The 26,521-nt window shown below is 37.4% G+C and overlaps 1 protein-coding gene across 4 annotated transcripts in view; it reads left to right on the top strand.

Moving 5' to 3' along the window:
- The first annotated feature begins 1,224 nt into the window (after window positions 1–1,224).
- HNMT (histamine N-methyltransferase) overlaps window positions 1,225–26,521 on the top strand; it is a 50,210-nt gene continuing 24,913 nt past the window's right edge. The window contains exons 1-3 of one of the 4 annotated variants that reach the window (XR_009211928.1): window positions 1,225–1,402; window positions 3,950–4,239; window positions 7,011–7,063. Coding sequence is in view for 3 of the 4 variants with exons in the window: in XM_032145833.2 (XP_032001724.1) it covers window positions 1,266–1,402; window positions 7,011–7,063; window positions 17,688–17,878 (381 nt within the window). In the remaining variant the exon portion in view is untranslated. Of the gene's footprint in view, window positions 1,403–3,949; window positions 4,240–7,010; window positions 7,064–17,687; window positions 18,098–26,521 lie in introns of those variants that run through there. The other 3 variants (XM_032145833.2, XM_032145832.2, XM_032754133.2) reach the window with 3 other exon arrangements.

Raw genomic sequence — 26,521 nt, 5'->3', positions numbered from 1 at the left:
CCTGGCCAACATGGTGAAACCCTGTCTCTATTAAAAGTACAAAAATTAGCCAGGAGTGGTGGCAGGTGCCTGTAATCCCAGTTATTCGGGAGGCTGAGACAGGAGAATCACTTGAGCCCAGGAAGCAGAGGTTGCAGTGAGTGGAGATCGCGCCACTGCACTCCAGGCTGGGCGATAGAGCAATACTCCGTCTCAAAAAAAAAAAAAAAGGGAGTTGGGGAGTGTTTTGAATGCTTAGAGGGCAGCTTGGAAACTCAATTAGAAGAAGGGACGGTTTAAGCAGACGTATTTCTAAGAGACTTGTATGAGTTAACTCATTTGATCCTCACTATTCCTCCATGAGTTGGATGCTATTATTAACAAACCTATATTAGATAAAGGATAACCTTCTTAAACACCACTTCCCAGGAAAAAGACTGTGTGTGGGTACTCTGAAGCTTTGGCTCTTCTGGTGGGGACACCACTGGGTTTCCAAGGGCTCATCCAGCCAAGCGAAGTATCTATGACCTCGTCTTGTTCGGCGTGCTTAGGGAAGGATTCTATGGACTGGACTTTTACCCTGGCGTCCTGCATTCTTGCTCCAAGACTTCTCTCACCACTCTCATTCCCCTAAATGCAGCTTCTGACACCTTCTAGCTATGAGTTCTTGGGCTCCTCCTCCATGACTTCCTCTTAAGATAATTTCTGAGTTACAACAAATCAGCATTTGAAGAAATGCAGCAGATAAGTTGAAAATTCAAGTGCTGAGGGATGTAAAGGCCCAAAACAATCCCGTAGAAAGCACAGAGGCAGATGACAGTCTTTCGTTAAAGATTTCACTGCTGTAGATTTCTGAGAGTGCTGAGTAGCTATCCTCTTTATCCTGGTGTTTGCCACTTCGAACAGTCACTTTCCCACTTGGAACTTACTTGTGGCTCTGCTGACAAAACAGGAAGTGATTTGAATACAGTTTGTTTTTATGACCTTTCAACCTCAGGAATTTGAAAAGTTTTGGCAGTGGATTTACAGCCTTGCTTAATGCTTCTATTTCTTACAAAACAACCGTGTAGGGGTTAAAGTATCAGTGCAAAGTCCTGTTCAAATACTGACTCAGTAATGAGCTCTGCACGCCAGCCTTTGTGGCATGTTAAATTCAAAACAAGCTTAGCATTTTTTTTTTTTTTTTGGATAGAAACTGGTGGGGGTGGGGAAAGAAAGAGGGAACTGGGAAGAGAAGGAGGGGAACTTAAACCTTGCTTCCTGCTCTCTTTCTCAGAAAACCAAATATGGCATCTTCCATGAGGAGCTTGTTTTCTGACCACGGGAAATATGTTGAATCTTTCCGGAGGTTTCTCAACCATTCCACGGAACACCAGTGCATGCAGGAATTCATGGACAAGAAGCTGCCAGGCATAATAGCAAGGTAACAAAAGGGACGTTGTTGTCAAAGGGACAAGCCTCAGACTGGCTGTGCGTCAGTGATAGATGGGTCTCGCTCAGCCTCGCAGGCTGGGCACAGGGATAAGGGCGAATTACTGATAGCAGCTCCCCCTCGTCCCCTCCTCTCTGCCCTGCCCTGCCTTTCTCCTGCAGTGCTTTGGTTCCACGTTTGCTTTAAACACTCAAAGGCTCCCATTTGTGCTGTATTTCCAGCTGCATAGAGATAAGCGTTAACCATTTGAAGGCACAAATCCATGTTCATTTGGGAAAAGATAAGATGCTAATCTTCGAACTCAGATTTTTCAGCCCTCCTCCAAATTTTACATCCCAAAAAAGTCCCAAAGGGAGTATGGTATGCTTTTCATTAGAATCAAATATAAATAATTGCCAAAGTACGATTTGCCCTGAGGATTGAGTGCCTCGGTTCTCATAATATCCATTTAAATTAATTTTCCTTATCCATTGTTATAGTTATCACTCTCTTCCCCAAAATTGTCTTTTTCTTTCAACTTAATATTAGCAATGTGTTCCTTAAAAAAAGAACCATTTTCCCATTATCAGTGAAACTCACTGGTTCCTATCCTTCTTGCAGAGTTCTTTTTTTTGGGTGATTAATGTGTTCAATTTGTGCCAGAGCTGATAAGCATTATGAGAGTAACAGATTCCACATGCTAAAGATAATCAAATCACCTATCTGGGGGTGATTTGCTGTAACTCACTCTACTTCAGGAAATAATAATGGAAAACTGGGAAGAAATGACTATGGATCCAATTTGCAAACAGCAAAGGAAAGTGGTATTTTATCTTTTGCTGAATTTCTCTATTGTAGGGCTGAAATTCTTTCACCAGGGCAGTACCTATGTCTGACCAGAGCAGGCATTATTAGATGTATATAAAATTTTATTTCCTTTTCTATGAACATGATTCAGATTTTAAATGTTAGCTTTCAAAAAATAGGATATTATATATTAAAAATTAATATGTAATAGGATACGGATGCAAACATCAAAGCAAACAGCGAATATAGGTAACTTCTTACCTAGGAACTAATTATAGTTAACCTCTTTGGGTTTCTTTGCTCATTTCTAAAGTTAAAGGTAATGAGTTAATTTCCCAATTCTTTTTCAGTACTAAAAGTATTTGCTCATGTCTGTAGCTTACCAGATCCTTGGTTTTCTTCATCCATACACAGTTTGGTTTGAAGAGGTACCGTGGATGGAGATAACATAATCGATGATGAATGATCCCTTCCTTATCTTCAAAGTTTAAATCTAACTGGAAATATTATAAAATCTGTGAAAGACTGAAGAATTTTTAAGGGCATTTTAACCTTATGTTATAATTTTTAAGGGCATTTTAACCTTATGTTATAAGGGTTTGTCTTAGTAGTATATAGTTAGGAATGATCAGACGCAGTGTCATTTATTTAAAAAGTAATTTTTTTCCTGAAGGTAGTGTTTGAAAGAAGATTTAGCTGAAGGACCTTTAAAATTGTTACTTAGAGTTGTCTATAAGTTATGAAGTACCAAAATGTGATTAGGATACTCTTTGTGTATGTTAGGGCAGGGTTTGTTGAGTTGGTGGCTCACTGTGCTAATTGAGTGTGGAGCGAGCCTATTCAATTTTTATTAAAGCAAGACATGTTCATATTTTAAAACATCAAATGGTTCTCAAAACCATCAAATGGTTCTAAAGTGGGTGGGGACTATAACAAACCCCACCCACTCCATTCTTGATTCCCACTCTCTGGAAGCAACCACTTTCAGCACTTTGAAATCTTTTAGTTATTTATGGAATTTTCCTTCATAATTCAAAATAACATGTTATTGTTCTATTTCTTCATTTTGCTGTATTAAAATAGCTAAGTAAGCATGCATATTTCCCACCCTATCATGTCACTATATGTAGTCAGAATTTTGGTTAAATAATTTGAGTGTTTATGTTATTTTGCCTATGTACATATTCTTAATAATTGAGCAATATATTAGACTATGCTTACATTTCCTTTTATGTACAACTTTTTGTTTTCCCTAGAGTTGACTACTGCCTTGATTTTGGTTTCTTTTCTTAGTTCTCTATGTACATATTACTATTTTGATCCCCAAGCAGACATATATATTAATCTCCTCTCAATACATACAAACATATCAAGGAATCTGTTTATTTTACCCCAAGGGAACAACTTTTCTGAAGCCCTCTGTTCTTTTTTTCGGTTCAGGAAGATCTGTTTTGGCCTGCTATATAACTATTAAGGAGGGAGTTTATTTCACTTTCTGAGAATCATTTTTTTTCTCCAGTATTTGATTCCCTGATTCTGTATCTCATGCCTTTCTTTTCTTTGTTTCCTCGGTCCTTTGTTTCCTGAAGAATTCTTTAAGAGCTTTAAGAGTGAACGAGAGGTAAACTTTTTGAGACTTTGTATGTTTAAAAATCCCTTGGTTCTATGTTCATCGTTTGACTGGATATAGAACTCTATACTGAAAATGGTTTTGTATCATAGATCTAAAGGTACTTTTCCACTGTCTTTTAGATACCAGAATTGCTGTTAACAAATAAAATACTGGCCAGATGTGTTGGTTCACGCCTGTAATCCCAGCACTTTGGGAGGCTGAGGCGGGAGGATTACTTGAGCCTAGGAGTTTGAGACCAGCCTGGGCAACATAGCAAGATCCCATCTCTACACAAAAGTGAAAAAATTAGCTAAACAAGGTGGCATGCATATGCTACTCCAGACGCTGAAGTGGGAAGATTACTTAAGTCTGCGAGATCAAGGCTTCAGTGAGATATGATTGAGACACTGCACTCAGCCTGGATGACAGAGTGAGATCCAGTCTCAATAAGAGAAAAAAATACATCAAATACTACTCAAAATTCTCATCCTTGGCATGTGGAATAATTTTTACATTGTTATGTGTTTTGTTTTCCCTATTTTGAACTTTTTAGAATCTTCTTATGTCTAGTATTCTGAAATGTTAAACTACTGAGTTGTGAAATGGTTCCTTTTTACCCATTTTGTGGGTACTCCCTGGCTATTTCAATTGAGATTCAGATCCTTCAGTTATGAGGAACTTTGGTAATCATTCTTCCCCACTGTTTTCTTTTTCTGGAACTTTTATTCGTCAAATACTTCCTGGATTGATTACCTAATTTCCTTATATTTCCAGTTTGCTACAACTTTCCTCTTTCAGCCCATCTATTAATTTTTTACTATTATATTTTTAATTTCCAAGCATGTTTTCTATAGCATTCTTTTCATCATTCCCAGATGTAATACCTTCTTATTCATTACAAAATGTTCCTCTGCTCTCTCTGCCTCTTTCCATCTCTGTTTCTTATGTTAGAGGGCTCCCCAACCACCTAATGAGCCTTGGTTTTCTATTCAATCAAATAATGAGGCACTAAAGGGTAGTCAGATTCTCTTTGTGTAAGTCTGGGCAGAATTTGTTGAGTGAGTAGCTCACTGATGAATTGAGTGTGGACTCAGCTCTTTCCTGGGAGATCCTCAGATATAAAATCATGTTAACTTTATCACTGAGATGATTTGTTTCCTTATAGAGGAATTCTTCAGTCCCCTATTTGGGGGTAGATGGTGGGGCAAGGCTTGGAGGCAGGAAAAATTACAGTATATAACTATAAACAGTAAAGTTGGTTATTGTTGTTGTATATAAAACATTTAAATCCTTGGCTAGAAAATAGTAAGTTTTCAATAATTATTTGACATCATTATAATAGGTGAAATGGGATGAATAATAGTATCTAACTCATAGAGGAATTTTAAGGATTCAAAGAGTTAATTCACATAAATCACTTACATGTGCCTAGTATCATAATAATTGCTAATATATGTGGAGTGCTTGTCATGTGCAGATACATTTCTAAGAGATTTACATGAATTAAATCATTGACTCCTCACTTCTCCATGAGTTAGAAACAGTTATTAATAATCCTACAAGAGAGATGATATTATTATCTTATTTCACAGAGATGTCAAATAACTTGCTCAAGGTAACATATCAGTAACCTGGGATTTCAACTTTGGTGCTCTGCTTCGTAGCCTCCCTATGCTGTCACAGATGTAAGCATTTTAAAGAATGAACAAAAGGTGTAGATAGAAATAGATGTGTTAGGACTCAGGATTATGAGTTGGAGGATAATTAGAACTGAAGAAGGCAAATCATTTATAGGTGTTCTTGACCCTAGACTTTGCAAGATTCCTTTTGAACCTTACTTCAACCTTTGTTCCCATCCTATGACTGTGCAGGCTTTTGCACTGTAGACAAAACACAGTTTTGTTTACCATCCCAAAGTCCAAAGAAACAAACACCATCCTTTTCCCTTCATGGTTCCCCTATAGCAGTCATCTCTTTTCCTTCTCTTTCTTTCATCCTGTTTCAATAGACTCTAGATCTGCTTCCTCATTTTTGAGCTCACTTTTAATCCCACTGCCATCTGACTTCAGTCCTCAATCTTCTTTTAAAACTGCTATTATTAAAGACACTCGTATTGCCAAATTCGATGGAGATTTTTCCTTTTTTAAGTAGTACACTCTGCTGTTTTTGCCATGACGATGGGCTTTCTCTGCCTCCAATTACTCTAGTACCTCTCTGTGCTTTATTTCTTTTCTTCTGTGTCTTCTTTGTATATTCTTCACAATCCAGTGATCTTTAGAAGTTGGTATTGCATCACCATCCACTACTACTCCAACTGTGCAATATCTTTGGGTGAGGGAATCTACTCTTCTAGCGTTGACCATTACTTTATGATGATGATTCTCTAGAATACATCATTGACCCTGATTTCTCTCCTCCCCACTTAAATCTTGCAAATCCAAATGTCTGCTGAATTCATATTTTTTTTTAAAAGCCCTGACAAAACATAAGCTTGCTGCCAAACTATATTTCTCAGCTTCCTTTTTGGCATCACCCTTTGCCCAGTCATCCAAGCCTGAAACAGGGAAGTCATTGCGCATTCATATTTTTTTCTGACCTCTTCACATCAATCTAACAGCAAGTCCTACTGGCTTATTTCCCAATCTGTCCACTCCACTCTATTTCTAGTACCTGAGTGATAATTCGGGCTTTATTATCTCACATTTCATTTTGAGAGCAAAGTGATATCTGTTTTTTTAATGCCTAGGATAGAATACACATAATGCATGTTTAATAAACACTTATTCATTAAAAGGAAGGTTAAAAAAAGGAGGAGGAAAGAAGGCAGACATTATAGATGGTGCGAACCACCTGAGCCTTTCCTTTATCTACGATGAGTGGCTTATTATATGACTAGACTCAAAAATCCACTTTTTCTACTCTTGTTCTCCAAACCATATCCAAACAAATGGCATTTTCTACCTCTGAGATATACATACTGCCATTTCCAAGTCTCCCAATTCAAGATTGTTAATGAATAAAACCTATATTTTGAAATATACTCTAAAGATGGCAATATAACTGATATAATTGGGACATTTCATGTTGGCCTAGTTTTCATTCATTGTATTTTTAGTCTGTTCTCTTCAACTAGACTAGATAATCAGATTTCACAAAGCACCTAACACATTTTTCTAAAACTACATAATTTTTTTCTTTCAGGATTGGAGACACAAAATCAGAAATTAAGATTCTAAGCATAGGCGGAGGTGCAGGTATGAATAATATATTTTTAAAGTTCATATTTCACTTCAAACATTATGCTGTGTGATGACAATATTGCTCATTTTTTTAGGAAGCCTTTTTTTTTTTTTTTTTTTTTTGCTTTTGGAAGAGATCGGCTTATTAAAACTAGCAATATTACTTCAACTAACATTAACGCCCCCATAGATTTACAGGGTTTAGGACATTAGCCTTCATTACTATCTCTATTGTGAATAAGGGATGTGACTTGTTCTTTTGATAGATGAAAAATCAAATAGGATAACTTTAAGGATAACTCTTATCCAAAATGATTAAAATACTCACAGAAAAGGAAAATCTCATAATAAGCTTCTTAAGTTTGTGCCACTTAAAGCCTTGTTCATGGACTGGTTACTGTTTTTCAAACTGTTATTGGTCCATGTGAAGATTTGATATGTGCACTGGAGGCTGGGCACGGTGGCTCACGCCTGTAATCCCAGCACTTTGGGAGGCCGAGGTGGGTGGATCACGAGGTCAGGAGATCAACACCATCCTGGCTAATGCAGTGAAACCCTGTCTCTATTACAAATACAAAAAATTAGCCAGGTGTGGTGGTGGGCGCCTGTAGTCCCAGCTACTTGGGAGGCTGAGGCAGGAGAATGGCATGAATCCTGGAGGCGGAGCTTGAAGTGAGCTGAGATCGCGCCACTGCACTCCAGCCTGGGTGACAGAGCGAGACTCCATCTCAAAAAAAAAAAGACAGAAAGAAAAAAGAAATGTGTACTGGAATATAAACTGATGCACAGCTTTTTTCATTGAGAAAGTCTCACCATGGGGAAAAATGTGCTCAATGACAGAGTTAATTTACATTCTTGTGGACTCATTCTTTGAGTGGCATGGGCCTAATCTCTTCCCTTCCTCTTACTCAGTTCCAAAACTGAATGCTTAGAATTACCTGTAGCATTCAGATAACTCCTAAGCACTTTTTTTTTTTTTTTTTTTGATGGATTCTCACTCTGTCGCCCAGGCCGAAGTGTGCAGTGGTGCAATCTTGGCTCACTGCAACCTCCACCTCCCGGGTTCAAGCAATTCTCCTGCCTCAGCATCCTGAGTAGCTGGGATTACAGGCACCAACCACGGCACCTGGCTAATTTTTGTATTTTTAATAGAGACGGGGTTTCACCATCTTGGCCAGGCTGGTCTCGAACTCCTGACCTCGTGACCACTCACCTTGGCCTCCGGAATTGCTGGGATTACAGGCATGAGCCACACGCCCAGCCCTAAGCATCCTTTTATAGGCATTTTATAGTCTCATTACTTTTAGATCCAGCGCTTTCATTCTAGGGGAAAATTGAAAGTCTGGAAAGGTAGATGGACACAGGTAACTCGGCCTCCAGTGAACTGTATGATCTTGGCTGAAACATCAGTAAAATGGGAACAATGAATTTTATCTCATAAGGTTGTAGTGAGAGTGATATAGGTAACATTTACAAAGTGCTCAGGACATTCTTATTGCTCCTGGAGGGTGAAGGCTATTCCCTTCCGCAAAAGTAAAATAAGTTTCATCTCAAGACTTTTCCTCATATCAACTCCTGAACAGGGTTTGCTTTATTTTTAAGTCATCTGGAAGTTTGGGTTAATACATTAATATATAAAATATGTAGATGTATTATTTATATATTTATCTTTAGTTATTTTCTTTTGTCTGAGTGATAGTTCAGTAATGGTTACAACTTGATATCAAGTGGACAGTATTGTCACTTGTAACTTAATGCCAAGTGGTAATCCCTTGAACCTCTTAAGTATAAGTGTTCTAGTGCCCCATGCATGAGTTGAATTGTGGCTCATATTAACACAAAGATAACCAAGAGCTCTCTAATGAAATGAGATCACTGATTTTTTGTTTTTGTTTTTTTGTTTGTCTTTTGAGACGGAGTCTCGCTCTGTTGCCCAGGCTAGAGTGCAGTGGCACGATCTTGGCTCACTGCAACCTCCACCTCCTGGGTTCAAGCAATTCTCCCTGCCTCAGCCTCCCGAGTAGCTGGGATTACAGGAACCTGCCACCACACCAGGCTAATTTCTGTATTTTTTAGTAGAGAAGGGGTTTCGCCATGTTGGCCGGTCTAGTCTCGAACTCCTGACCTCAGGTGATTCACCTGCCTCGGCCTCCCAAAGTGCTGAGATTACAGGCATGAGCCACCACGCCCGACAGAGATCACTGATTTTTAATGTCATTATTTGTTAATTTTTCATGAAATACACTGTGATATAGTGTAATAAGAACTAATCGTTAAAATCATTTTACTTTATTATCATTTTTCACCAAGAAAATAGAAACCAACAAAGACAGACAATGAAGGGGATTGTCATGAACAATACCATAGAGTGTATTTAAGCTAAAATACTTCATTATTGGTTATACTTTAAGTCCCCAAAATTATAATAGTTACGAATTGTCTTTAGAATGTCTTATTAATTCATTTAACCAAGACAGTTATTTCCTGTGTGTTTTGGATATGAGTTTCAGGCAACCAACAGGCAATGAGACTATCATTTGATAGAGTCACTTGTGCTTGGACAAGAAGAGAAGCCCTACAAGAAAAAGTAATTAAAAACAATCTCTATCATGGCCAAGTTAATTGACCTTTTAATATAAAGTTAATTGAATTTCTAATGCAAATTTATCCAGATGCTTATAAGCTATCTAGACAAAGGAACATTTGGCCTGCACAGTGAGTCCTTACATAAAGGTGCACATGGAAGCTAATATAGAGAACTTAACAAAATAAAAGGAACAACTCTTGGAGTTCTTCTGGCTGAGCCCTAATAATGTACTAATAACAAACTCCACCTTGGGGAGAGTGTGGGTGCCCTTTAAGGTCACTTTTCCTAAGAAATCAATCAGAAATGTAAGAAAAACTCCAAGAAAAATTCAAGTTATATATACTTAGCTTTCACTACCCAACTAAGTTATATGAAATCAAAAGCAATGCATTTAAAATCGCTAGGTCTAGGTGTCTGTTGCTTGAAAGAGCAGTGTTTTGAGGGGAGAGGACACTCTACTTCATTTAGTTTGAGTGCTCATGTAGCAACTGGGAGATGGTTATCTAATCACCTATTATGGCCTGACTGCAAGCATCAGGCAGAACAACGCATTACTATACAGCAAGGAACTTTCTATCCTTGCCTTAGAGAAATGGTCTCCCCACATATTCTATGATCTACAGGGTGCCTGAGAGTTTTGTATTGTCCCATGGCTTGAGTATCCTTCCAAATCATTCATTAAACTCCAGTCCCTAGCAAATGAGGCCATTGATCCTGTTGAGTCCTTTGTGCTCAGCTCCTGTAATGCATCTCATAGGGTCCCATTTCTGTCTTAGTTTACAGGTTCTACTACCTCAATTTTCTTTCCTTGTTTGCACAAATAGATAGGCACATGGCTTTGGTGCAAATATCCTCTAAGCATTCATAATGATGCTACCACTTCTCCCACCGTGCTTCAAAAACACACAAAAGCAAACCAGCTGAAAGCCTTCCTAGATGAAACTGCTACTTTTATACCACTTAATTCTCATTTTTTTTTTTGGGGGGGGTGGTCTATTTGATTTTTTTCAGAAACATGAGCAGGGAGGGGATGCACATATGCCCTATCGATTAGCCTCTCCTCTTGAGTCTGGTGTTTGTGTGGAAAGAGTTTTCATAGTTTAAGAGAGAATGTGAGGTTTTTGCAAAGGTGCTTGGCACTTCAGTTTAGAAGCCAAGCAATTATTAGGGCTCTGAGAAATTCAAAAGAAAAGAAATAGATGGCAAACTCTTTGAGTCATCTACCATATCAATAAATTATACTGGTAAATAACACTGTTATCCATAGATTACACATTCTAATGTTAGGAAAATGTATGAAATAAATATTATGTGAACCCAATAGGAAGAAAGAGAGGAAAACAAACCATGAACAGAAAAACAGACCATGTAGCTTTTACAGAGAACAAACTCGGAAGTGTAAAGTTATGCATGTATGTTTATGTATATGAGTTTGTGTGCTTTAATGAGACACAATGAGTGGTCAGAATTGCTTTATTCAGGGTCTTGAAGTATTCATGTTGTTAATTTCTGCAATTGTTTTTAGGTTTTGAGAGTAATGCATATATTTTAAATCTCATAGAACATGCTTTTGGGTCCATCAACATTGATGCTTCTTTAAATTAAACCTCTTGATGGGAGTTTTCATTATTACTCAACTTCTAATGAGTGTTGTCTTCATGCTAGATGGTATGTGGGAAAAAGAAACTCATATACTTTTTGGTAAGAGAGAATGCTATTAATTTACAGTGCATATATTTATACCTGAAAACATGTTCCAGAAAGCAGTCACGGCCAATGTGTTCTCCTTGCTCTGGACTCTGCTTAAAGGATAATCATTTTATCTGTCCCACTGTTTGGTTCTTATGTTCAAATGCCAGAAAGTTTTTTAAGAGTTAGACAGAACTATAACTCAAATAATCATATTTAATCCAGCTTCCTACTTCTATTTTCATTAACCTATTGTATACTAACTCAACCACTATACCATTGCTATACCAATAATTTTATATGTGTTTATAGATAATTTTTTAACCCATTCAAGCAACTCATATATGAAATACAGGTGTTATCAACCCTCATAATATTTTTTGTAATAATTTTTCTGACATATGTTGAGAGCAGTTTGATGGTTCTCCTGTTCTGCAGTATATAGACACCAGCATTTCTACAGAGGTTAAAACCTAGAAGAAAATTTAGAGACCATCAACACTCTCACTTCACAAATAAGAAACCTAGGGGCCATCAAGGCAGAACAAAACCCAGATCTCTTGACTTTAGTCCAGTCCAACAAATTGTACTAAACAGATTTAATAGTTAATTCTTAACCTGGTAAAGGAGAAAGTGTCTGAGACAGCTCTCAATCAATTTAGAGGTTTATTTTACCAAGGTTGAAGATGCAACTGAGAAAAAGAGACATAGGTTGCAGTAGCATCTGTGATCTGTGCTTTTTCCAAAGAGGTGTTTGAGGGCTTCAATATTTAAAGGGGGAAGAGCAGCAGGAGAGGAGGAAAGAAAAAAATAGGGAGGGTAGGGAGTGAGGTAAGTGGTCACTTTCTTGTGAGGGTTTGATTAGTACTCACTGAATCCACATGTTATATGTAAAAGGAATGGGGCCACCTGGAAAAACAGTGGCCCTCTGTCATTGCACCTATCTGTTTAGGTACAAAAGGGAAAGCAGTTTTTGTGTGACCCAGTTCTCAAGTGTAACTCTTCCTTTTAGCATAGTGAGTTTGCAGTCCCAAGATTTTATTTTCCTTTCACGGGAGAGATTAGGTACTTAGCAATGACTAGCTATTTGAAAATCTAACCTTATCAGATTATTAACCTTGTCTCCTTTCATAAATAACATGTTAAGGTAACACAGAAGCTTAATACTTTAAGCTGATTGGATGGCAGTAGAATGAATGTAATTCAAGTAGGAACTGGGAGATCCAGTGTGTCAGGTTTAGAAACTAGGAGGTGGCAGGAAGCAAAGGTTAATGTTTACCAATGATCCATAGTAAGCCAACAGTACAGATCAACAAACTTAAAATGTGCGAGAAAATACAGGGAATTGAGGTAGTTTTTGCTTGGAAAAAAGAATTTGATTGTGCTTATTGCCATTTTCGTATATTTTCTGATGGGCAAACAATAGAATATTTGCCCTCAAAGGCTAATGGTTGAAAGCTTCAGAGAGTGATTTCTTGGCTCGGTGTAAGAGCATGTTCGCTGGGCCTGGTGGCTCACGCCTGTAATCCCAGCACTTTGGGAGGCCGAGTGGGGTGGATCACCTGAAGTCAGGAGTTCGAGACCAGCCTGGCCAACATAGTGAAACCCGGCTCTTCTAAAAATACAAAAATTAGCCGGGCATGGTGGCACATGCCTGCAATCCCAGCTACTCGGGAAGCTGATGCAGGAGAATCTCTTGAACCTGGGAGGAGGAGGTTGCAGTGAGCCAAGATCGGGCCATTGCACTCCAGCCTGGGCAACAGAGCAAGTCTCCGTCTCAAAAAAAAAAAAAAAAAAAAAAAAAAAAAAAACCTGTCCATAAATAGAAAATAACTTCCACTCCTTGGGAGATAAAATGTTATCTGTCATTCTAGTGGTGTCAGCATAGGTTGGAGAAATACTTTACAGATATGTTATGGAAGGGACTTAGGCACTGATTTCTTGTGTGTTTTGGCTGTCAAACGTGCTTTCAGTCTTGAAATCTTGTTTTATGAGTCACCTTCTAGAAAAGAGGTAGGAATTTTTTTCGGAGTAGTGTGGCTATTACCATGTTTGTTGTATTGAGGAAGTGGTATTCTAATGGGGTTTCTAGACTGCAGACAACTTTGGGAATGGATTTTAATTGCTTATAACTAAAAATGAGTAAAAACTAGTACTTATATGCAGCATCATAGCAGTTAACTCCTTTACCAGAAGGATATAGATTATAATCATAAACTAATCTACAAGATTTAGAACTGCTTTAGATAAACACAGTTATAGTTTGGGGCATCATTTTATTAAAGGCATTTGTTAAATATATGATTAAAAATAAAGTATTCTTCTTAAATAATTTTACCAAAATAGCTTACCCCATTGTATTGTATTTAAAACTTTCAGTGAGCATTGAGGTATTGTTAAAGACAGGTAAGTTACAGATTCGAGAGAATGGAACATAGTGTTAGAACACTGGAGTGATTGTCATTAAAAGCAGAGTGAACAAGATTGCTTTGTCTAATTCAACAAAGTTAGAAACAGCAAAACAAGGGATAATGAACCAAGTGAGGACAAAACTATCATTGCAGATTAAATGACTGTATACTTACAAAAGCAAATAAACTTAGTTCTAAAGCCTTAGAATTAATAAGAATGCAGCAATGGGCTTAAACAGGTAAAATAGAAAAAAAGCAGTATGGTAGGTTCTCATTTTGTTTTGTTGTTGTTAACGTTAGAGTGTTTTCCATTCCCAATTCTGATTATTTACAATCTACCTAAAAGTCCATGGCATGTGTTTATCTGTAATTTTGCTGAAGGACAAATTTGTATCTTGCCAGTTTTTGTGCCACTTTGGTCTGCAGTCTCTTAATCAGTGCACAAGTTTCCTCAACAGTCACGCTGAATAAAACTTTGCAATTTAATATACACAGTCATGCAACTCTGGTGTAGGTGACTTGTTGTTATCTTCATTTTATAGATAGTGAGCCTAATAATATATGCCTGAAGGGGACTGGGGGGCGTTGCAGGGATTGAGATCAATTCCCTGGGTCTCCTTCAGCTTGATCTCTATTAACAATAACAATCTGAGAGAAATGACGAAAAAATATTTGGTTCATTAGCTAATAATATATTTTATTCAAAATATAAAAAATTTAAAGAAATTTCAAATGTTTGCTAAGAATAATTCAAAAAGACTTAAAAAGCCAATAACATATAATACTGATGAGGTTATAGTGATATGGAAGTTTTCATGTGCAAAAGGTAAGGGTATGAAATTAAAATTTCCCTGAAAGTAATTTGGCATTATATAGCAAGAGCAGTTCCGATTTTCATCTAATATGCCCTGGCCTGGCCCTGCTGGTTGTTAAAAATATTGAAATTCTTGATCAACAGCTACTCTTCTCCACATTACCACAGCCCCAGATACTGCTTCTGTGCTTTCTCCTGGACATCCCACCTTGCCTCCTCACCCCGCATCTCCAGGGCTCCAGCAATTGGCCTGGCCTTGCCAGTCCAGGAGGGCTGTTAGGACTGTGCTACAGTTCCTCAGCCTGCATCCTTTCTGAGCACCTGCCACCCTTGGACTTGAGCTTTTTGTGGTTGTTGTTGTTGTTTATCACTGTTTTTAAAAATATCATCACAGATTAAGAGTCTTATTCCAATCATTAATTCCCATTATGGAAATTAACTTTAAAAATTAAGATTTTTATGCAAAAATTTGTGGCTTATTTTCAGTCTCCTCACAATAGGAAAATATCTGAAACTATATATGAGACTAATGATAGTCAATTTTAAGTATATTTATATGTGTATATATTAACTATACTATACTATATACAATTATATAATATATAATATATTATATAATATGGCATATAATTATATAATATTACATAATTATATAATATATACGATTATATAATATAGTATTATATAATACTTTATAATTATGTAATATAGTATAATTATATAATTTAGTATTATATAATATAGTCATATAATATATAGTATAAAGTATACTCCATATTACATAATTATAATAAGTAGTATACATAAAATAAGCAATCTATTATATTGCATATAATAAGTAATATATAATATATAATTGGTAATACATTATATATTTATATCATATACTATATAAGCATACTATATTATATAATATAGTAAATTGTATAATATATAGTAAGTTTACATATGTTATATAGTATAGTTAGTATATATATTATGTGTTATATATAGTATATAATATATAAAGTATAATTTATGTATATATAAGACAAACTATGTAAAATTATATATTCACATATAAAAATATATCCATATATATTTCCATATATAAAGTACATATAAATACAAATATAAATATATTTTACATAAATGTATACATTTATTTATTTATTTATTTATTTATTTATTTATTTGTTTTTTTGAGACGGAGTCTCGCTCTGTCGCCCAGGCTGGAGTGCAGTGGTGCCATCTCGGCTCACTGCAAGCTCTGCCTCCCGGGTTCACGCCATTCTCCTGCCTCAGCCTCCTGAATATCTGGGACTACAGGCGCCCGCCACCACTCCCAGCTAATTTCTTTTTGTATTTTTAGTAGAGCCGGGGTTTCACCGTGTTAGCCAAGATGGTCTCGATTTCCTGACCTCGTGATCCACCTGCCTTGGCCTCCCAAAGTGCTGGGATTATAGGAGTGAGCCACTGCGCCCAGCCATATTTTTATTTTATTTATATTATATATGAAATATTAATAGTTAAATGAATTATTTCACATGTCCATTTAAGAGAATATAGTATAGCCACTACAAATAACACATTAAAATAAATTTTGATATATTCATAGTTTAACACTCAAGAGAAAGGCAAAATAATTTATATACATAATAATCTCACCTAGATAGACTAAGAAAAAAATTGATTTGATCAATGGAGAAAAATAAAAGTTTAGGAAGCAGTGAGATGTTTCTTTTCTACTTTTTACCTTTCTCTATGTCCTGAGTTTTCTGCATTGTTAATTTTTAGCCAGAGAGAGAAAAAGACAAAACTATAATTTTATATACGAGAGATGATGGTAAGGACTAGACCCCCGGCCTCTCCTTCATCTCCTTCAGCTGAACAGCTGAAGCCCAAAGCACTGCTTCAACAAGTGTGTTTTCCTGACAGTTTTTCTTCCGAAGATTTTGATTCACCTGTAACAGGTTTTTTTTTTTTTTTTTTTTTTTTTTTTTGAGACAGCGTCTCCCTCTGTCACCCAGGCTGGAGTGCAGTGGTGCGATCTTGGCTCACTGCAAGTTCCACCACCCAGGTTCATGTCATTCTCCTGCCTCACCCTCCCCAGTAGCTGGGACTACAGGCGTCCACCACTGTGCCCGGCTAATTTTTAAATGTTTTTTAGTAGAGACGGGGTTTCACCATGCAGGATGGTCTCGATCTCCTGACCTCGTGATCCTCCCGCCTTGGCCTCCCAAAGTGCTGGGATTACAGGCGTGAGCCACCACGCCCAGTCCTGTAATGGTTTTATACCTGTGCAAATACTTAAAGAGCAATCCCAGCTATGTTGTAGATAAGCAGAGCTTTTCTTCAGAGCCTATAGATTCTTAGTGCCTAGCACCGAGTATACTTCAGCTCTGAGGACAGTGAGGATGCTGCTGATCAAGAGAATGGTGGCTATCCTCTGTCTCTTGAGGTATTTGATGTATCTTTTCTGAGTTTTCCATCAAATATCTGTACATTTCAGTCTTCAGCACCCTTTGAAGCATTTTCTCTAAGTTTGTGTTTTGTAGAACATTTTGGTTGCATGACTTTTCTTAGACTTCCTGAAGTTGCAAAACCCTCAGGCAGTAGATTTCCTGGACCAAGGGCCAGAAGACACGTGAAAACAAATGGCAACACCCTTTTGACTAAGAATTTATATTTATAATCCCCTTCTTGAAACTCTACAGCTATTTTAATATTTTATACTCATATTTTCATACAGACAGAATTGCTTCAATACTGAGGTACCCAGGGGGTTGGAGGGAGATAGAGAGAGAAAGAGAGAAGTAAAGAAAAGAAAGGATCTTGTCAGGAATCTTCTATCTTTCATATTGCAGTTCACAATCAGATTGTTCTTGCTCTGGCTGCAAACCCACAGCTGAAATTATTTTTCATCTCCAAGCACGGAGTTATATGAGCAATCACTCTTCCTAGAAACTATTTTTTTCTGCCTGATATTCTAGTAGAGGGAACAAAAATGATAATAATCTTAATGCAACATGTAATAGAATTAAATTTTTCCTGCTGATAATATATATTTCCATATGAGAAATGAAGCAGGGATAGGCTGAAATCGAATGGCAGGAGATATGGCTACAGTCTTTAATCCCCTATTTTCTTGACCTGCAGATTTTCTCATTCGGGGAAGCTCCAGGGTTCTCAAGTGGAATTCGTGTTTCATTTTGTGTAGGACCCGTCAGAAAGACAAGCCAGGCATGAGGCTACGTGATGAGCGCTCTTCTGACTCGCCATTTGGAGCTGCCCGTTTAGAAAGCAAATCTTCATTTCCCTCATTCCTAGTTTCCTTCATCCTCTTTTAAGTGTCACCTTTTCCATGAAGCCTACTTGATCACACAGTTGAAAATTGCAAAGCCTTCACACTGCAGCTTCCCCTTTCTTCGTTGCTTTGGTTTTCTCCGTGGGACTTCTCACCATCCGTAAAAATTAGGTGTTTTTGCCTGTTTTATTCACTGCTACATCTCCAGTGGTTAGAACCTGACATTTAGTGGGTGCTCAAAAATATTTGTTGAAGTAATGTATAATAACTTCACTTTCTTGAGTAATTACTATATATCATGAACTGTGGTAAATTATCTCCATATAATGCCTGTAATCTTTACAACACCTCTAACCCTATAGCATAAACCATGTTATACCTATTTCACACATATGCAATTTAAAAGAGAGAGAGACCTACACATTTGCATAGGATAATTCTAGTGAATAAGAAATTTGGGTTGTTTTGTCTGTCTATATAGGCTGCTTCTTCTTCTTATTATTATTATTATCACTATTTTGAAACAGAGTCTTTCTCTGTCACCCAGGTTGGAGTGCAGTGTCGCGATCTAGGCTCACTGCAACCTCCGTCTCTCAGGCTCACGTGATTCTCGTGCCTCAGCCACCCGAGTAGCTGAGATTACAGGCTCACACCACCATGCCCAGATAATTTTTGTATTTTTAGTAGAGATTTCACCATGTTGGCCAGGCTGGTCACGAACTCCTGGCCTCAAGTGATCCACCAGCCTAGGCCTCCCGAAGTGCTGGGATTACAGGCGGGAGCCACTGAGCCCAGTCTTAATTTTTTCTTTTCACGATTTTTTTCCATTTTGAATTAAATGTCTTTGGATTTTAAAAAATGCAACATTCCTCTGCTATCTTATTAAACGTATCCTTGAACTTCAGGGAGTGGAGAATAGTTGTCTGGAAAATGAGACACTTGCTTTTCTTTGTTTTTGAACTTAACAAGTTCCACATTCAGAAATCTCAATTATACGCCCTTCATTGAATGTAAGTGTGATGCATTTAAAATACAGCTTGTGTGAAAGCAGGATATTATAACCACAAAAATATCTGACTTTAAAATTAAGTAAAATACTCGACATAGCCCAGAATGGAGACATGGGAATTAATTCTATGGCTGTGGCAGATGTGAGGGACAGGGTGGTACCAAAAATTGAGATTTACAAAGAAGGAGATTTTTAATAATTCAGTTTTCATTAACTTCCCAAATCAAAAAGCCAGCATATTCTGTTTGGTAGGAAATTACACAGGAGTGAAAAAAAAAATCCACAATTCAGCTGATTAGAAAACACGTTTTCATTAAACTAAAATTTATTAAATTTTTAAGAAATTTATAGCCAGCTAGCTTCCAAAAATTTGCTCATCGATATTGCTTAATAAAAAGGGTTTTCTTTCCCTTTATATGCTGTAATAACACAAACTACTTAAGTGCTATCTATTTTGGAAGCTGAATCATAGAGGGGCTAAGTGTTACGAAGGCTTATTATTTTCCACACACTTTGCTAGCCACTTGACATACGTAATCACATTTTATTCTAATGGAAACTCTGTGGGGGCTTCCTTTAAAAATGAAAGAGCTGAGGTTCAGATATTTTGAGGCTCAGATGGTTTAAGATGCATTTCATCAAGTAATAGATGGTAGAGCCGATCTCCAAGCCCAGGTCGGATTTTTCCTGAAGCGCATGATTTTTTCCTGTTACCACAAAACCTCATCCATAAATATCATGCAGAACCTATGTAGTTGCTCATTATAGAGAAAGTTCTAGAGCCTAAAGTAGTGTAAAGTAAGTGACCCAAAACCAGGAAGAGAGCTAACAGTAGAATACACAGACTCGCCCAAGGGGTATATCCTCCACATCCTCCACAAAGTATTTCCTGCCCTTCTCCTTGGACTCAGCCTCTCCTGTCCTCACTACAGTCACTAACTCTGCCTTTGTATTTTCACTGTTTGCCCTGAAGAATTCCATTATACTATTGTTATAATTTATTGCACTTAATGTGTTTTATGTTTCCCATTACCAATCTGTACATTTTTATTCTCCTATTGTATATTTTTATACAATATACATATAGTGTATACAATATATATTGTAGAGAACAAAAAAAATTCCTCCTCAACCCTCATGAATTCTTAGTTGGGATGGGTCCCTATAACAAAAGATAGATTAATAAGAGAGAAACAAACATGTTTCTTAACGTGCAGTGCTCATGACACGGGATAAAACTCCAAGGAAAAGTAACTGGAGGTAGTGGTTTGGAACTCTGGCTCATAGAGCACCTTCAACAAAAAACAATAAATTTGTGGGGAAATGATAGGACAAAGGAAAATTATTTTAGGCTTCCAAGGGAGGGAAACTGTGGGAAGGTAAATATATGGGTGGAAAATACGAGTAAGTTTGTTTGCAAATTCCTCTGGTGCTGTCTCTGGGCCAGTAAGACTTTAGAGTTGTCTCCAGTAAAGGAGAATTTATATCCTGCCCTTAGGCAGAAGAGCAGGAGGATAGGGAAAATTTTCCTTCCATTTGCTGCTTCTTAATTGCCTTTAGCTCAAAAATAATTTTCTTGTCAAAGAGGTAGATGTCGAGGTGACCTATTCTGGTTTCCCTCAATATATTACTCTTTCTTGCATTGTCACTGAGTACTAAACCCTGAAGATTACCTGTATTGCTAAATATTGATCTGATCTATGGATTCTGACTGTTACAGAATACTGAGTGTTGTGCATCCACCACAATTTTTCTGCCTTATAACTTTCCATCTAACCCCCTTCTATCCCAAGCAATGCTGTAGTGAACGTGGTTCAATATCTCCTTATCCACCCATGTGAGAATTTCTTTGGATTATGCATTTTTATTACATTCTCAATTCAGAACTCCTGGGTCATAGGTTATGCATATATTTAATTTGAATAAGTATTACCAAATTAGTCCCCATAGTGGCTGCTCCAGTCTGTATTCTCAGTGGCCTGGATGAAATTTCTCTATCTGAATATCCCTGGCATCACTTAGCATTCTTTAGCTTTCTGATGTTTTGCAAGTCCAACAAGCATCAGGTGATATTGTATTGCCATTTTAATTTTCATCTCTTTAATCATTAATGAGTTTGAGCAATGTCAATGTGCCTATTAACTTTTTAAGAAATTATCTCTATAAGCCCAACAGTGGGCATTTCCTGGCATATAATGGATCCTTAGTGGATGTATGATTGAAAGAAAGACATTATAGCATGCAAAATTCCCAAATTAGTCTCAGGCTTTGATTTTTGGTACTTGCTGGTTATCTCGAAATCTGAACAATAAGTAAATATTAGAATTAAGTTTTTGAGTTAATTAACTACATTAATCAGTTGTCCTGATTTTACAGTCGAAGATTGTTGATAAGTTTAACATAGGGAAATTAAACTTAAAAAAAACATAAAAATAACATTTTTTAAAAGTTACCATATGATGTAAGGAGTGACTGTCAGTTATATTTTCCCATTTTGTAGATGAGCAAATGAGTTCAGGAGAGATTTACATACCCTATGAAAAGTATGCAGAATTCGGGTAGCACTATAAGGATAAATAAAAAAGATTGGGTCATTTGGCTAGGGCCGGCATCAGTTAATTATAACCATTATGTGATTAATAAAACATTTGATATACCAGCAATCATGTCATGAAGTTCTATTCTCTGCTTTTGAATAGTAGCAAACTAGGATTATAATTTTATAATGACAGACCAGTTTAAGATAGAAGAGACATGACACATAAGACTCCCAAATTCTCACTATCTGCCTAAAACGTGCATGGACAAAATTGGTGCGTGCTAAAGGCAGCGTCACCGGAACCGAAACTAAAAACAAAAAAAAGGATTAACAATGTATAAAACCGCTCTAACTCCATCCCTTGACTGCCTTGGAATCTCAAATAGCAGAAATGTATGTCCATCAACAATGCAAGTGGAAGTGTATGTCCAATTTAAAGCTGTGTCCTAAGAATACGATTTCACATAATGTGCTAGCTGAAGAGTAGAGGGTTGGTAGAGCTTTTGTTAGGGATTTTCTTCCAGCCTATCTTCACATCCTACCCTTTAAACATGCTTTTTAAAATGTAACAGCAGAGCACCTAGAAAACCTATTTTTCCAAGTTGTGACTTCTCTCTTTCCTACATACTTTTATTCTTCTAGTCATCCAAGTAACTATCTTACTAGTAGCAGTATGTGAGTCTGTCTATGCATTCATGCCTCCATCTAACCAGCTGTCTACCTACTTATCCATATTTTTTAAGCAATAAAAATTTCATTTTATAGCCTCTTTTACTAGTGCACTTGCCCAGAACAGAAAGTCTCCCACTCAGAAGACCAGTTCTTTGAGTCAGCAGATAAAGTTCATATATGATATAAGGCAGTCACATCTTCAGTATACTGACATTTACTATAATACAGCAATGCCTTTTAAAATCAAATACATGTGATTTTACAAAACCAAATGTAAGCCTCCAGGATGTAAGAGAACAACTTGCATTATAAAGTATCCTTGAACCCAGGAGGCAGAGCTTGCAGGGAGCCAAAATCATGCCACTGCACTCCAGCCTGGGCGACAGAGTGAGACTCCATCTCAAAAAAAAAAAAAAAAAAAAAATTACAATTAAATAAAGATGTTTAATTAGATACTTAGTGGTAAATGTGGTACTAGTGTTAGTGGTAAATATGGTAATTAGCATAGAGAGGTTAAATGATTACAGTAAGTTAAAGGCCAAATTATTGCTAATGTGAGTTGTTTCATATATGTTGATAAATGCCTTGAGATAGTCACTTGCATATAAAATAATAACAGAATAAATTTAGACCTATGGTAATTAGTCAGGGTTCTCTAGAGAAGCAGAACCAACAAGATTATATATATATAATATATATACAATTTATATATATACCTTAATATGTAAAATCCTTATTAGTTCATGTGATTATGAAGGCTGACAAGTCCCAAGACCTGCAGTTGGTAGGCTGGAGACCCAGGAAAGCCCATGGTGTAAGTTCTAGTCTCAAAGCCAGCAGGCCTGAAGGCTTGAGACTCAACAAGGGCTGATATTTCAGTCTGAGTCTGAAGGCCAGAAATGACCAGTTCCAGCTCAAGCTATTCTCTTCTGGTCTTGGATTGATTGGATGAGGGAGGGCAGTCTGCTTTACTCTGTCTACCAATTCAAACATTAATCTCATCCAAAAACGCCCTCACAGACCCACCCAGAATCATGTTTCTCCAAATATCTGAGCACCCCATGGCCCAGTAGAGATGACACAGAAAACTAACCATCACAGAAAGGCTTTCTAATTGGGAGATGAACACTTCAAAAATAGTTAATTTGAATAAATTTTTATAGAAACATTTCAAATTATAGATAAACAAAAAAAGAGAATTAAAAATAACCTATAATTCTATCACTGTTAGATAACTCTTGATTTTAATTTGGTGCATATCTTTCTAAACATTGTATATTGAAATGAAGTGCTCTGTGTCCCATTGATTTATGCTGATACATACTTGGATTTGCCCAACTTTGCTAAAATTACACACATGGGATCAACTGAGAAAATCAGTTACATCATCATCACAAGCACAGACTGAAAAGTCATTAATTTGCTTTGCTATTCACAAAAGGGGAGAAAAGAAAAAAAGAAAGAAAATACTATGATATGTTTAAATAGAGTTTGTTTAATCATCAAAATTATTTTTCTATTTGTCACAGAAAATGCTGTAGACTTTGTTTCTTTAGGGAGAAACATTTAATGTCATTTCTTAATAGGGCTTTTGTTAACCCAAACAGCTGTTGGTGTGTGTGTATCTAAAGGCCTCAGGAGGTCAAAAATAAGTAGTCTTCAATCATCAGAGTTATGACCAAGCAATGGTCATGAGAGGTCACATGTGGGAAGAGACTGACTATAAACTGAGCATGTATTGCCCTACTCTCCTTAAATGCCATTTTCTGGATCTCAAGTTTAAGATTCCTAGAAAGTTTTGCAATGTACAATAAAAGTAGATTGTTGCTTTCCACATTTTTTTCACTTACCCCTGAATTTGTTGAAAATTTCTGAATTATTTGACTCAAGTCTAGTTTACTTTCTGCCATTATTTTGACACATTAGTTTGGCTTGTGTTCTCTCTGAAAGCATTTGTAAGGCACTTCATACTTGATACTGGAACATGGTCATAACATCGTGGGTCCTTCTCTGAAGGATTCAGTTAGAAAGGACAATGGCCACTTTTTTTGTTTTTTTTTTTTTAACTTTGAATTCTTATACTGATGGCTCATGGTTCTAAAGAGTATAATAACCCCTCATATGCCTGCAATGATTAATGATCAAACCAGCTCAGTTATTCAATCCAGCATTTTAGTATCCTTAGTTCTTTTTAACAAACTTGTTGGAAGCAAGCCTTTGCTAGTATATCACATAAATGAAGAAAAGCAATAATTTAGATCAGGAAAGACAAGTGTGTTTTTTTTTTTTTTTTTTTTTGAGACGGAGTCTCGCTCTGTCGCCCAGGCTAGAGTGCAGTGGCGCAATCTCGGCTCACTGCAAGCTCCGCCTCCCGGGTTCACGCCATTCTCCTGCCTCAGCCTCTCCGAGTAGCTGGGACTACAGGCGCCCGCCACCGCGCCCGGCTAATTTTTTGTATTTTTAGTAGAGACGGGGTTTCACCATGGTCTCGATCTCCTGACCTCGTGATCCGCCCGCCTCGGCCTCCCAAAGTGCTGGGATTACAAGCGTGAGCCACCGCGCCCGGCCAAGTGTGTTTTATCTGTGTTGCCAACTCCAGTCAGTTGATGGGTAGTTAGTGTCTCGAGGATTCTCGTGCTGCTTCTGGGCTCTGTGGGAAAGACCACTAAGATTATCAGCTATGAGTGGTAGAGTTTTAGATGTGTAGGAGTTAGCCAGTTGAAGTGAAGAAGTGAGGGAGAGCTTTTTAGGCAGAGGAGAAAGCATGGGAGAGGATGGTACATAAAGAGGGTAGAATGCAAGCAATTCAGGGCTCCTGGAGCCACAAAATTCAGAATATAAAACTGTGTAGGCCAGGCGCGGTGGCTCAAGCTTGTAATCCCAGCACTTTGGGAGGCCGAGGTGGGCGAATCACGAGGTCAGGAGATCGAGACCACGGTGAAACCCCGTCTCTACTAAAAATACAAAAAATTAGCCGGGCGTCGTGGTGGGCGCCTGTAGTCCCAGCTACTCGGAGAGGCTGAGGCAGGAGAATGGCGTGAACCCGGGAGGCGGAGCTTGCGGTGAGCCGAGATTGCGCCACTGCACTCCAGCCTGGGCGACACAGCGAGACTCCGTCTCAAAAAAAAAAAAAAAAAAAAAAAACTGTGAGCGATGAGAATAAAGACCAGGCCAGATAGTCTATGTTTAGTGGAGCAGCTTGACCTTCATCCATTTTATAGTCACTAGAAGATTTTAAGCAGGGAAGTGATGGGTTTGCTTAGCAGGGTTTAAAATGGTTATCATGGTAAGTGCTTTGAGGAATACAAGACCAGAGGTAGGCTGACCTTTGAGGATATTATTGCAGTATTCCAAAGATGAATAATCTTGGCCTGAATAAGGGCATTGCTAGTAGGGACAGAATAGAGAAAGCAAACTTCTTGATGGCCAGGAAAGGAAGATAAAGGAAGAAGAAACTTTGAGTGATGATGGATAGCAAACAGCATGGGTGAATGTTTCAAGAAAAGATAATACTTTAAAACTAAATGTTAAATGGTTAAACAAGACTATAATACGACAGATCTGAACTATTGACCCCCCCGCTTTTTTTAAACAGGCAAGAAGATTATATACATCTTTTTGTTAGCCAGGCGTCGTTACTCATGCCTGTAATCCCAGCACTTTGGGAGTCCAAGATAGGCAGATCACCTGAGGTCAAGAGTTCGAGACCAGCCTGACCAATATGGTGAAACCCCGTCTCTACTAAAAATATGAAAATTAGCCTGGCATGGTGGTCCGTGTCTGTAATCCCAGCTACTTGGGAGGCTGAGGCAGGAGAATCGCTTGAACCCAGGAGGTAGAGGTTGTAGTGAGCCAAGATCGCACCACACACTCCAGCCTGGGCAACAGAACAAGACTGTCTCAAAAAAATAAAAATAAATATTTTTGTCATTGTTGTTTTATTTTAAAGACAGTTTTTTTTAAAAAGAAGTTTAGAGTTTGCAGATAAATTAACAGCAAGGTACAGAGATTTTCCATACAACCCCTGCTCTCAAGCATGCATCATCTCCCCATTATATATATATTCCCTCCCAGAATTACAATCTGCTACAATTTATAAACATCCATTGACATATAATTACTAGAAGCTCATAGTTTACTTTAGGGTTTACTTTTGGTGTTGTATTCCATGGGTTTAAACAAATGTATAGTGACATGCATCCACCATTATAGTATTATACAGAGTAGTTTTACTGCCCCCAAAATTATCTATGCTCCACCCCTTCACCTCCACCCCTCAGCCCCTGGCAACCACTGATCTTTTCACTGTTTCCATAATTTTGTCTTTTCCAGAATGTCATCTAGTTGAAATCATACAGCAGGTAACCTTTTTAGATTGGCTCCATTCAGATAGTAATATGCATTTAAATTTCTTCCATGTCTTTTCATGGCTTAGTAACTCATTTCTTTCTTGTGCTGAATGATAT

Source organism: Hylobates moloch, unplaced genomic scaffold, assembly GCF_009828535.3.
Source record: "Hylobates moloch isolate HMO894 unplaced genomic scaffold, HMol_V3 SCAFFOLD_24, whole genome shotgun sequence".
In the NCBI taxonomy this organism is placed as follows: Eukaryota; Metazoa; Chordata; class Mammalia; order Primates; family Hylobatidae; genus Hylobates; species Hylobates moloch.
Note: the sequence above shows the minus strand (reverse complement) of the source record. Positions and strands in the feature narration are given on the sequence as shown.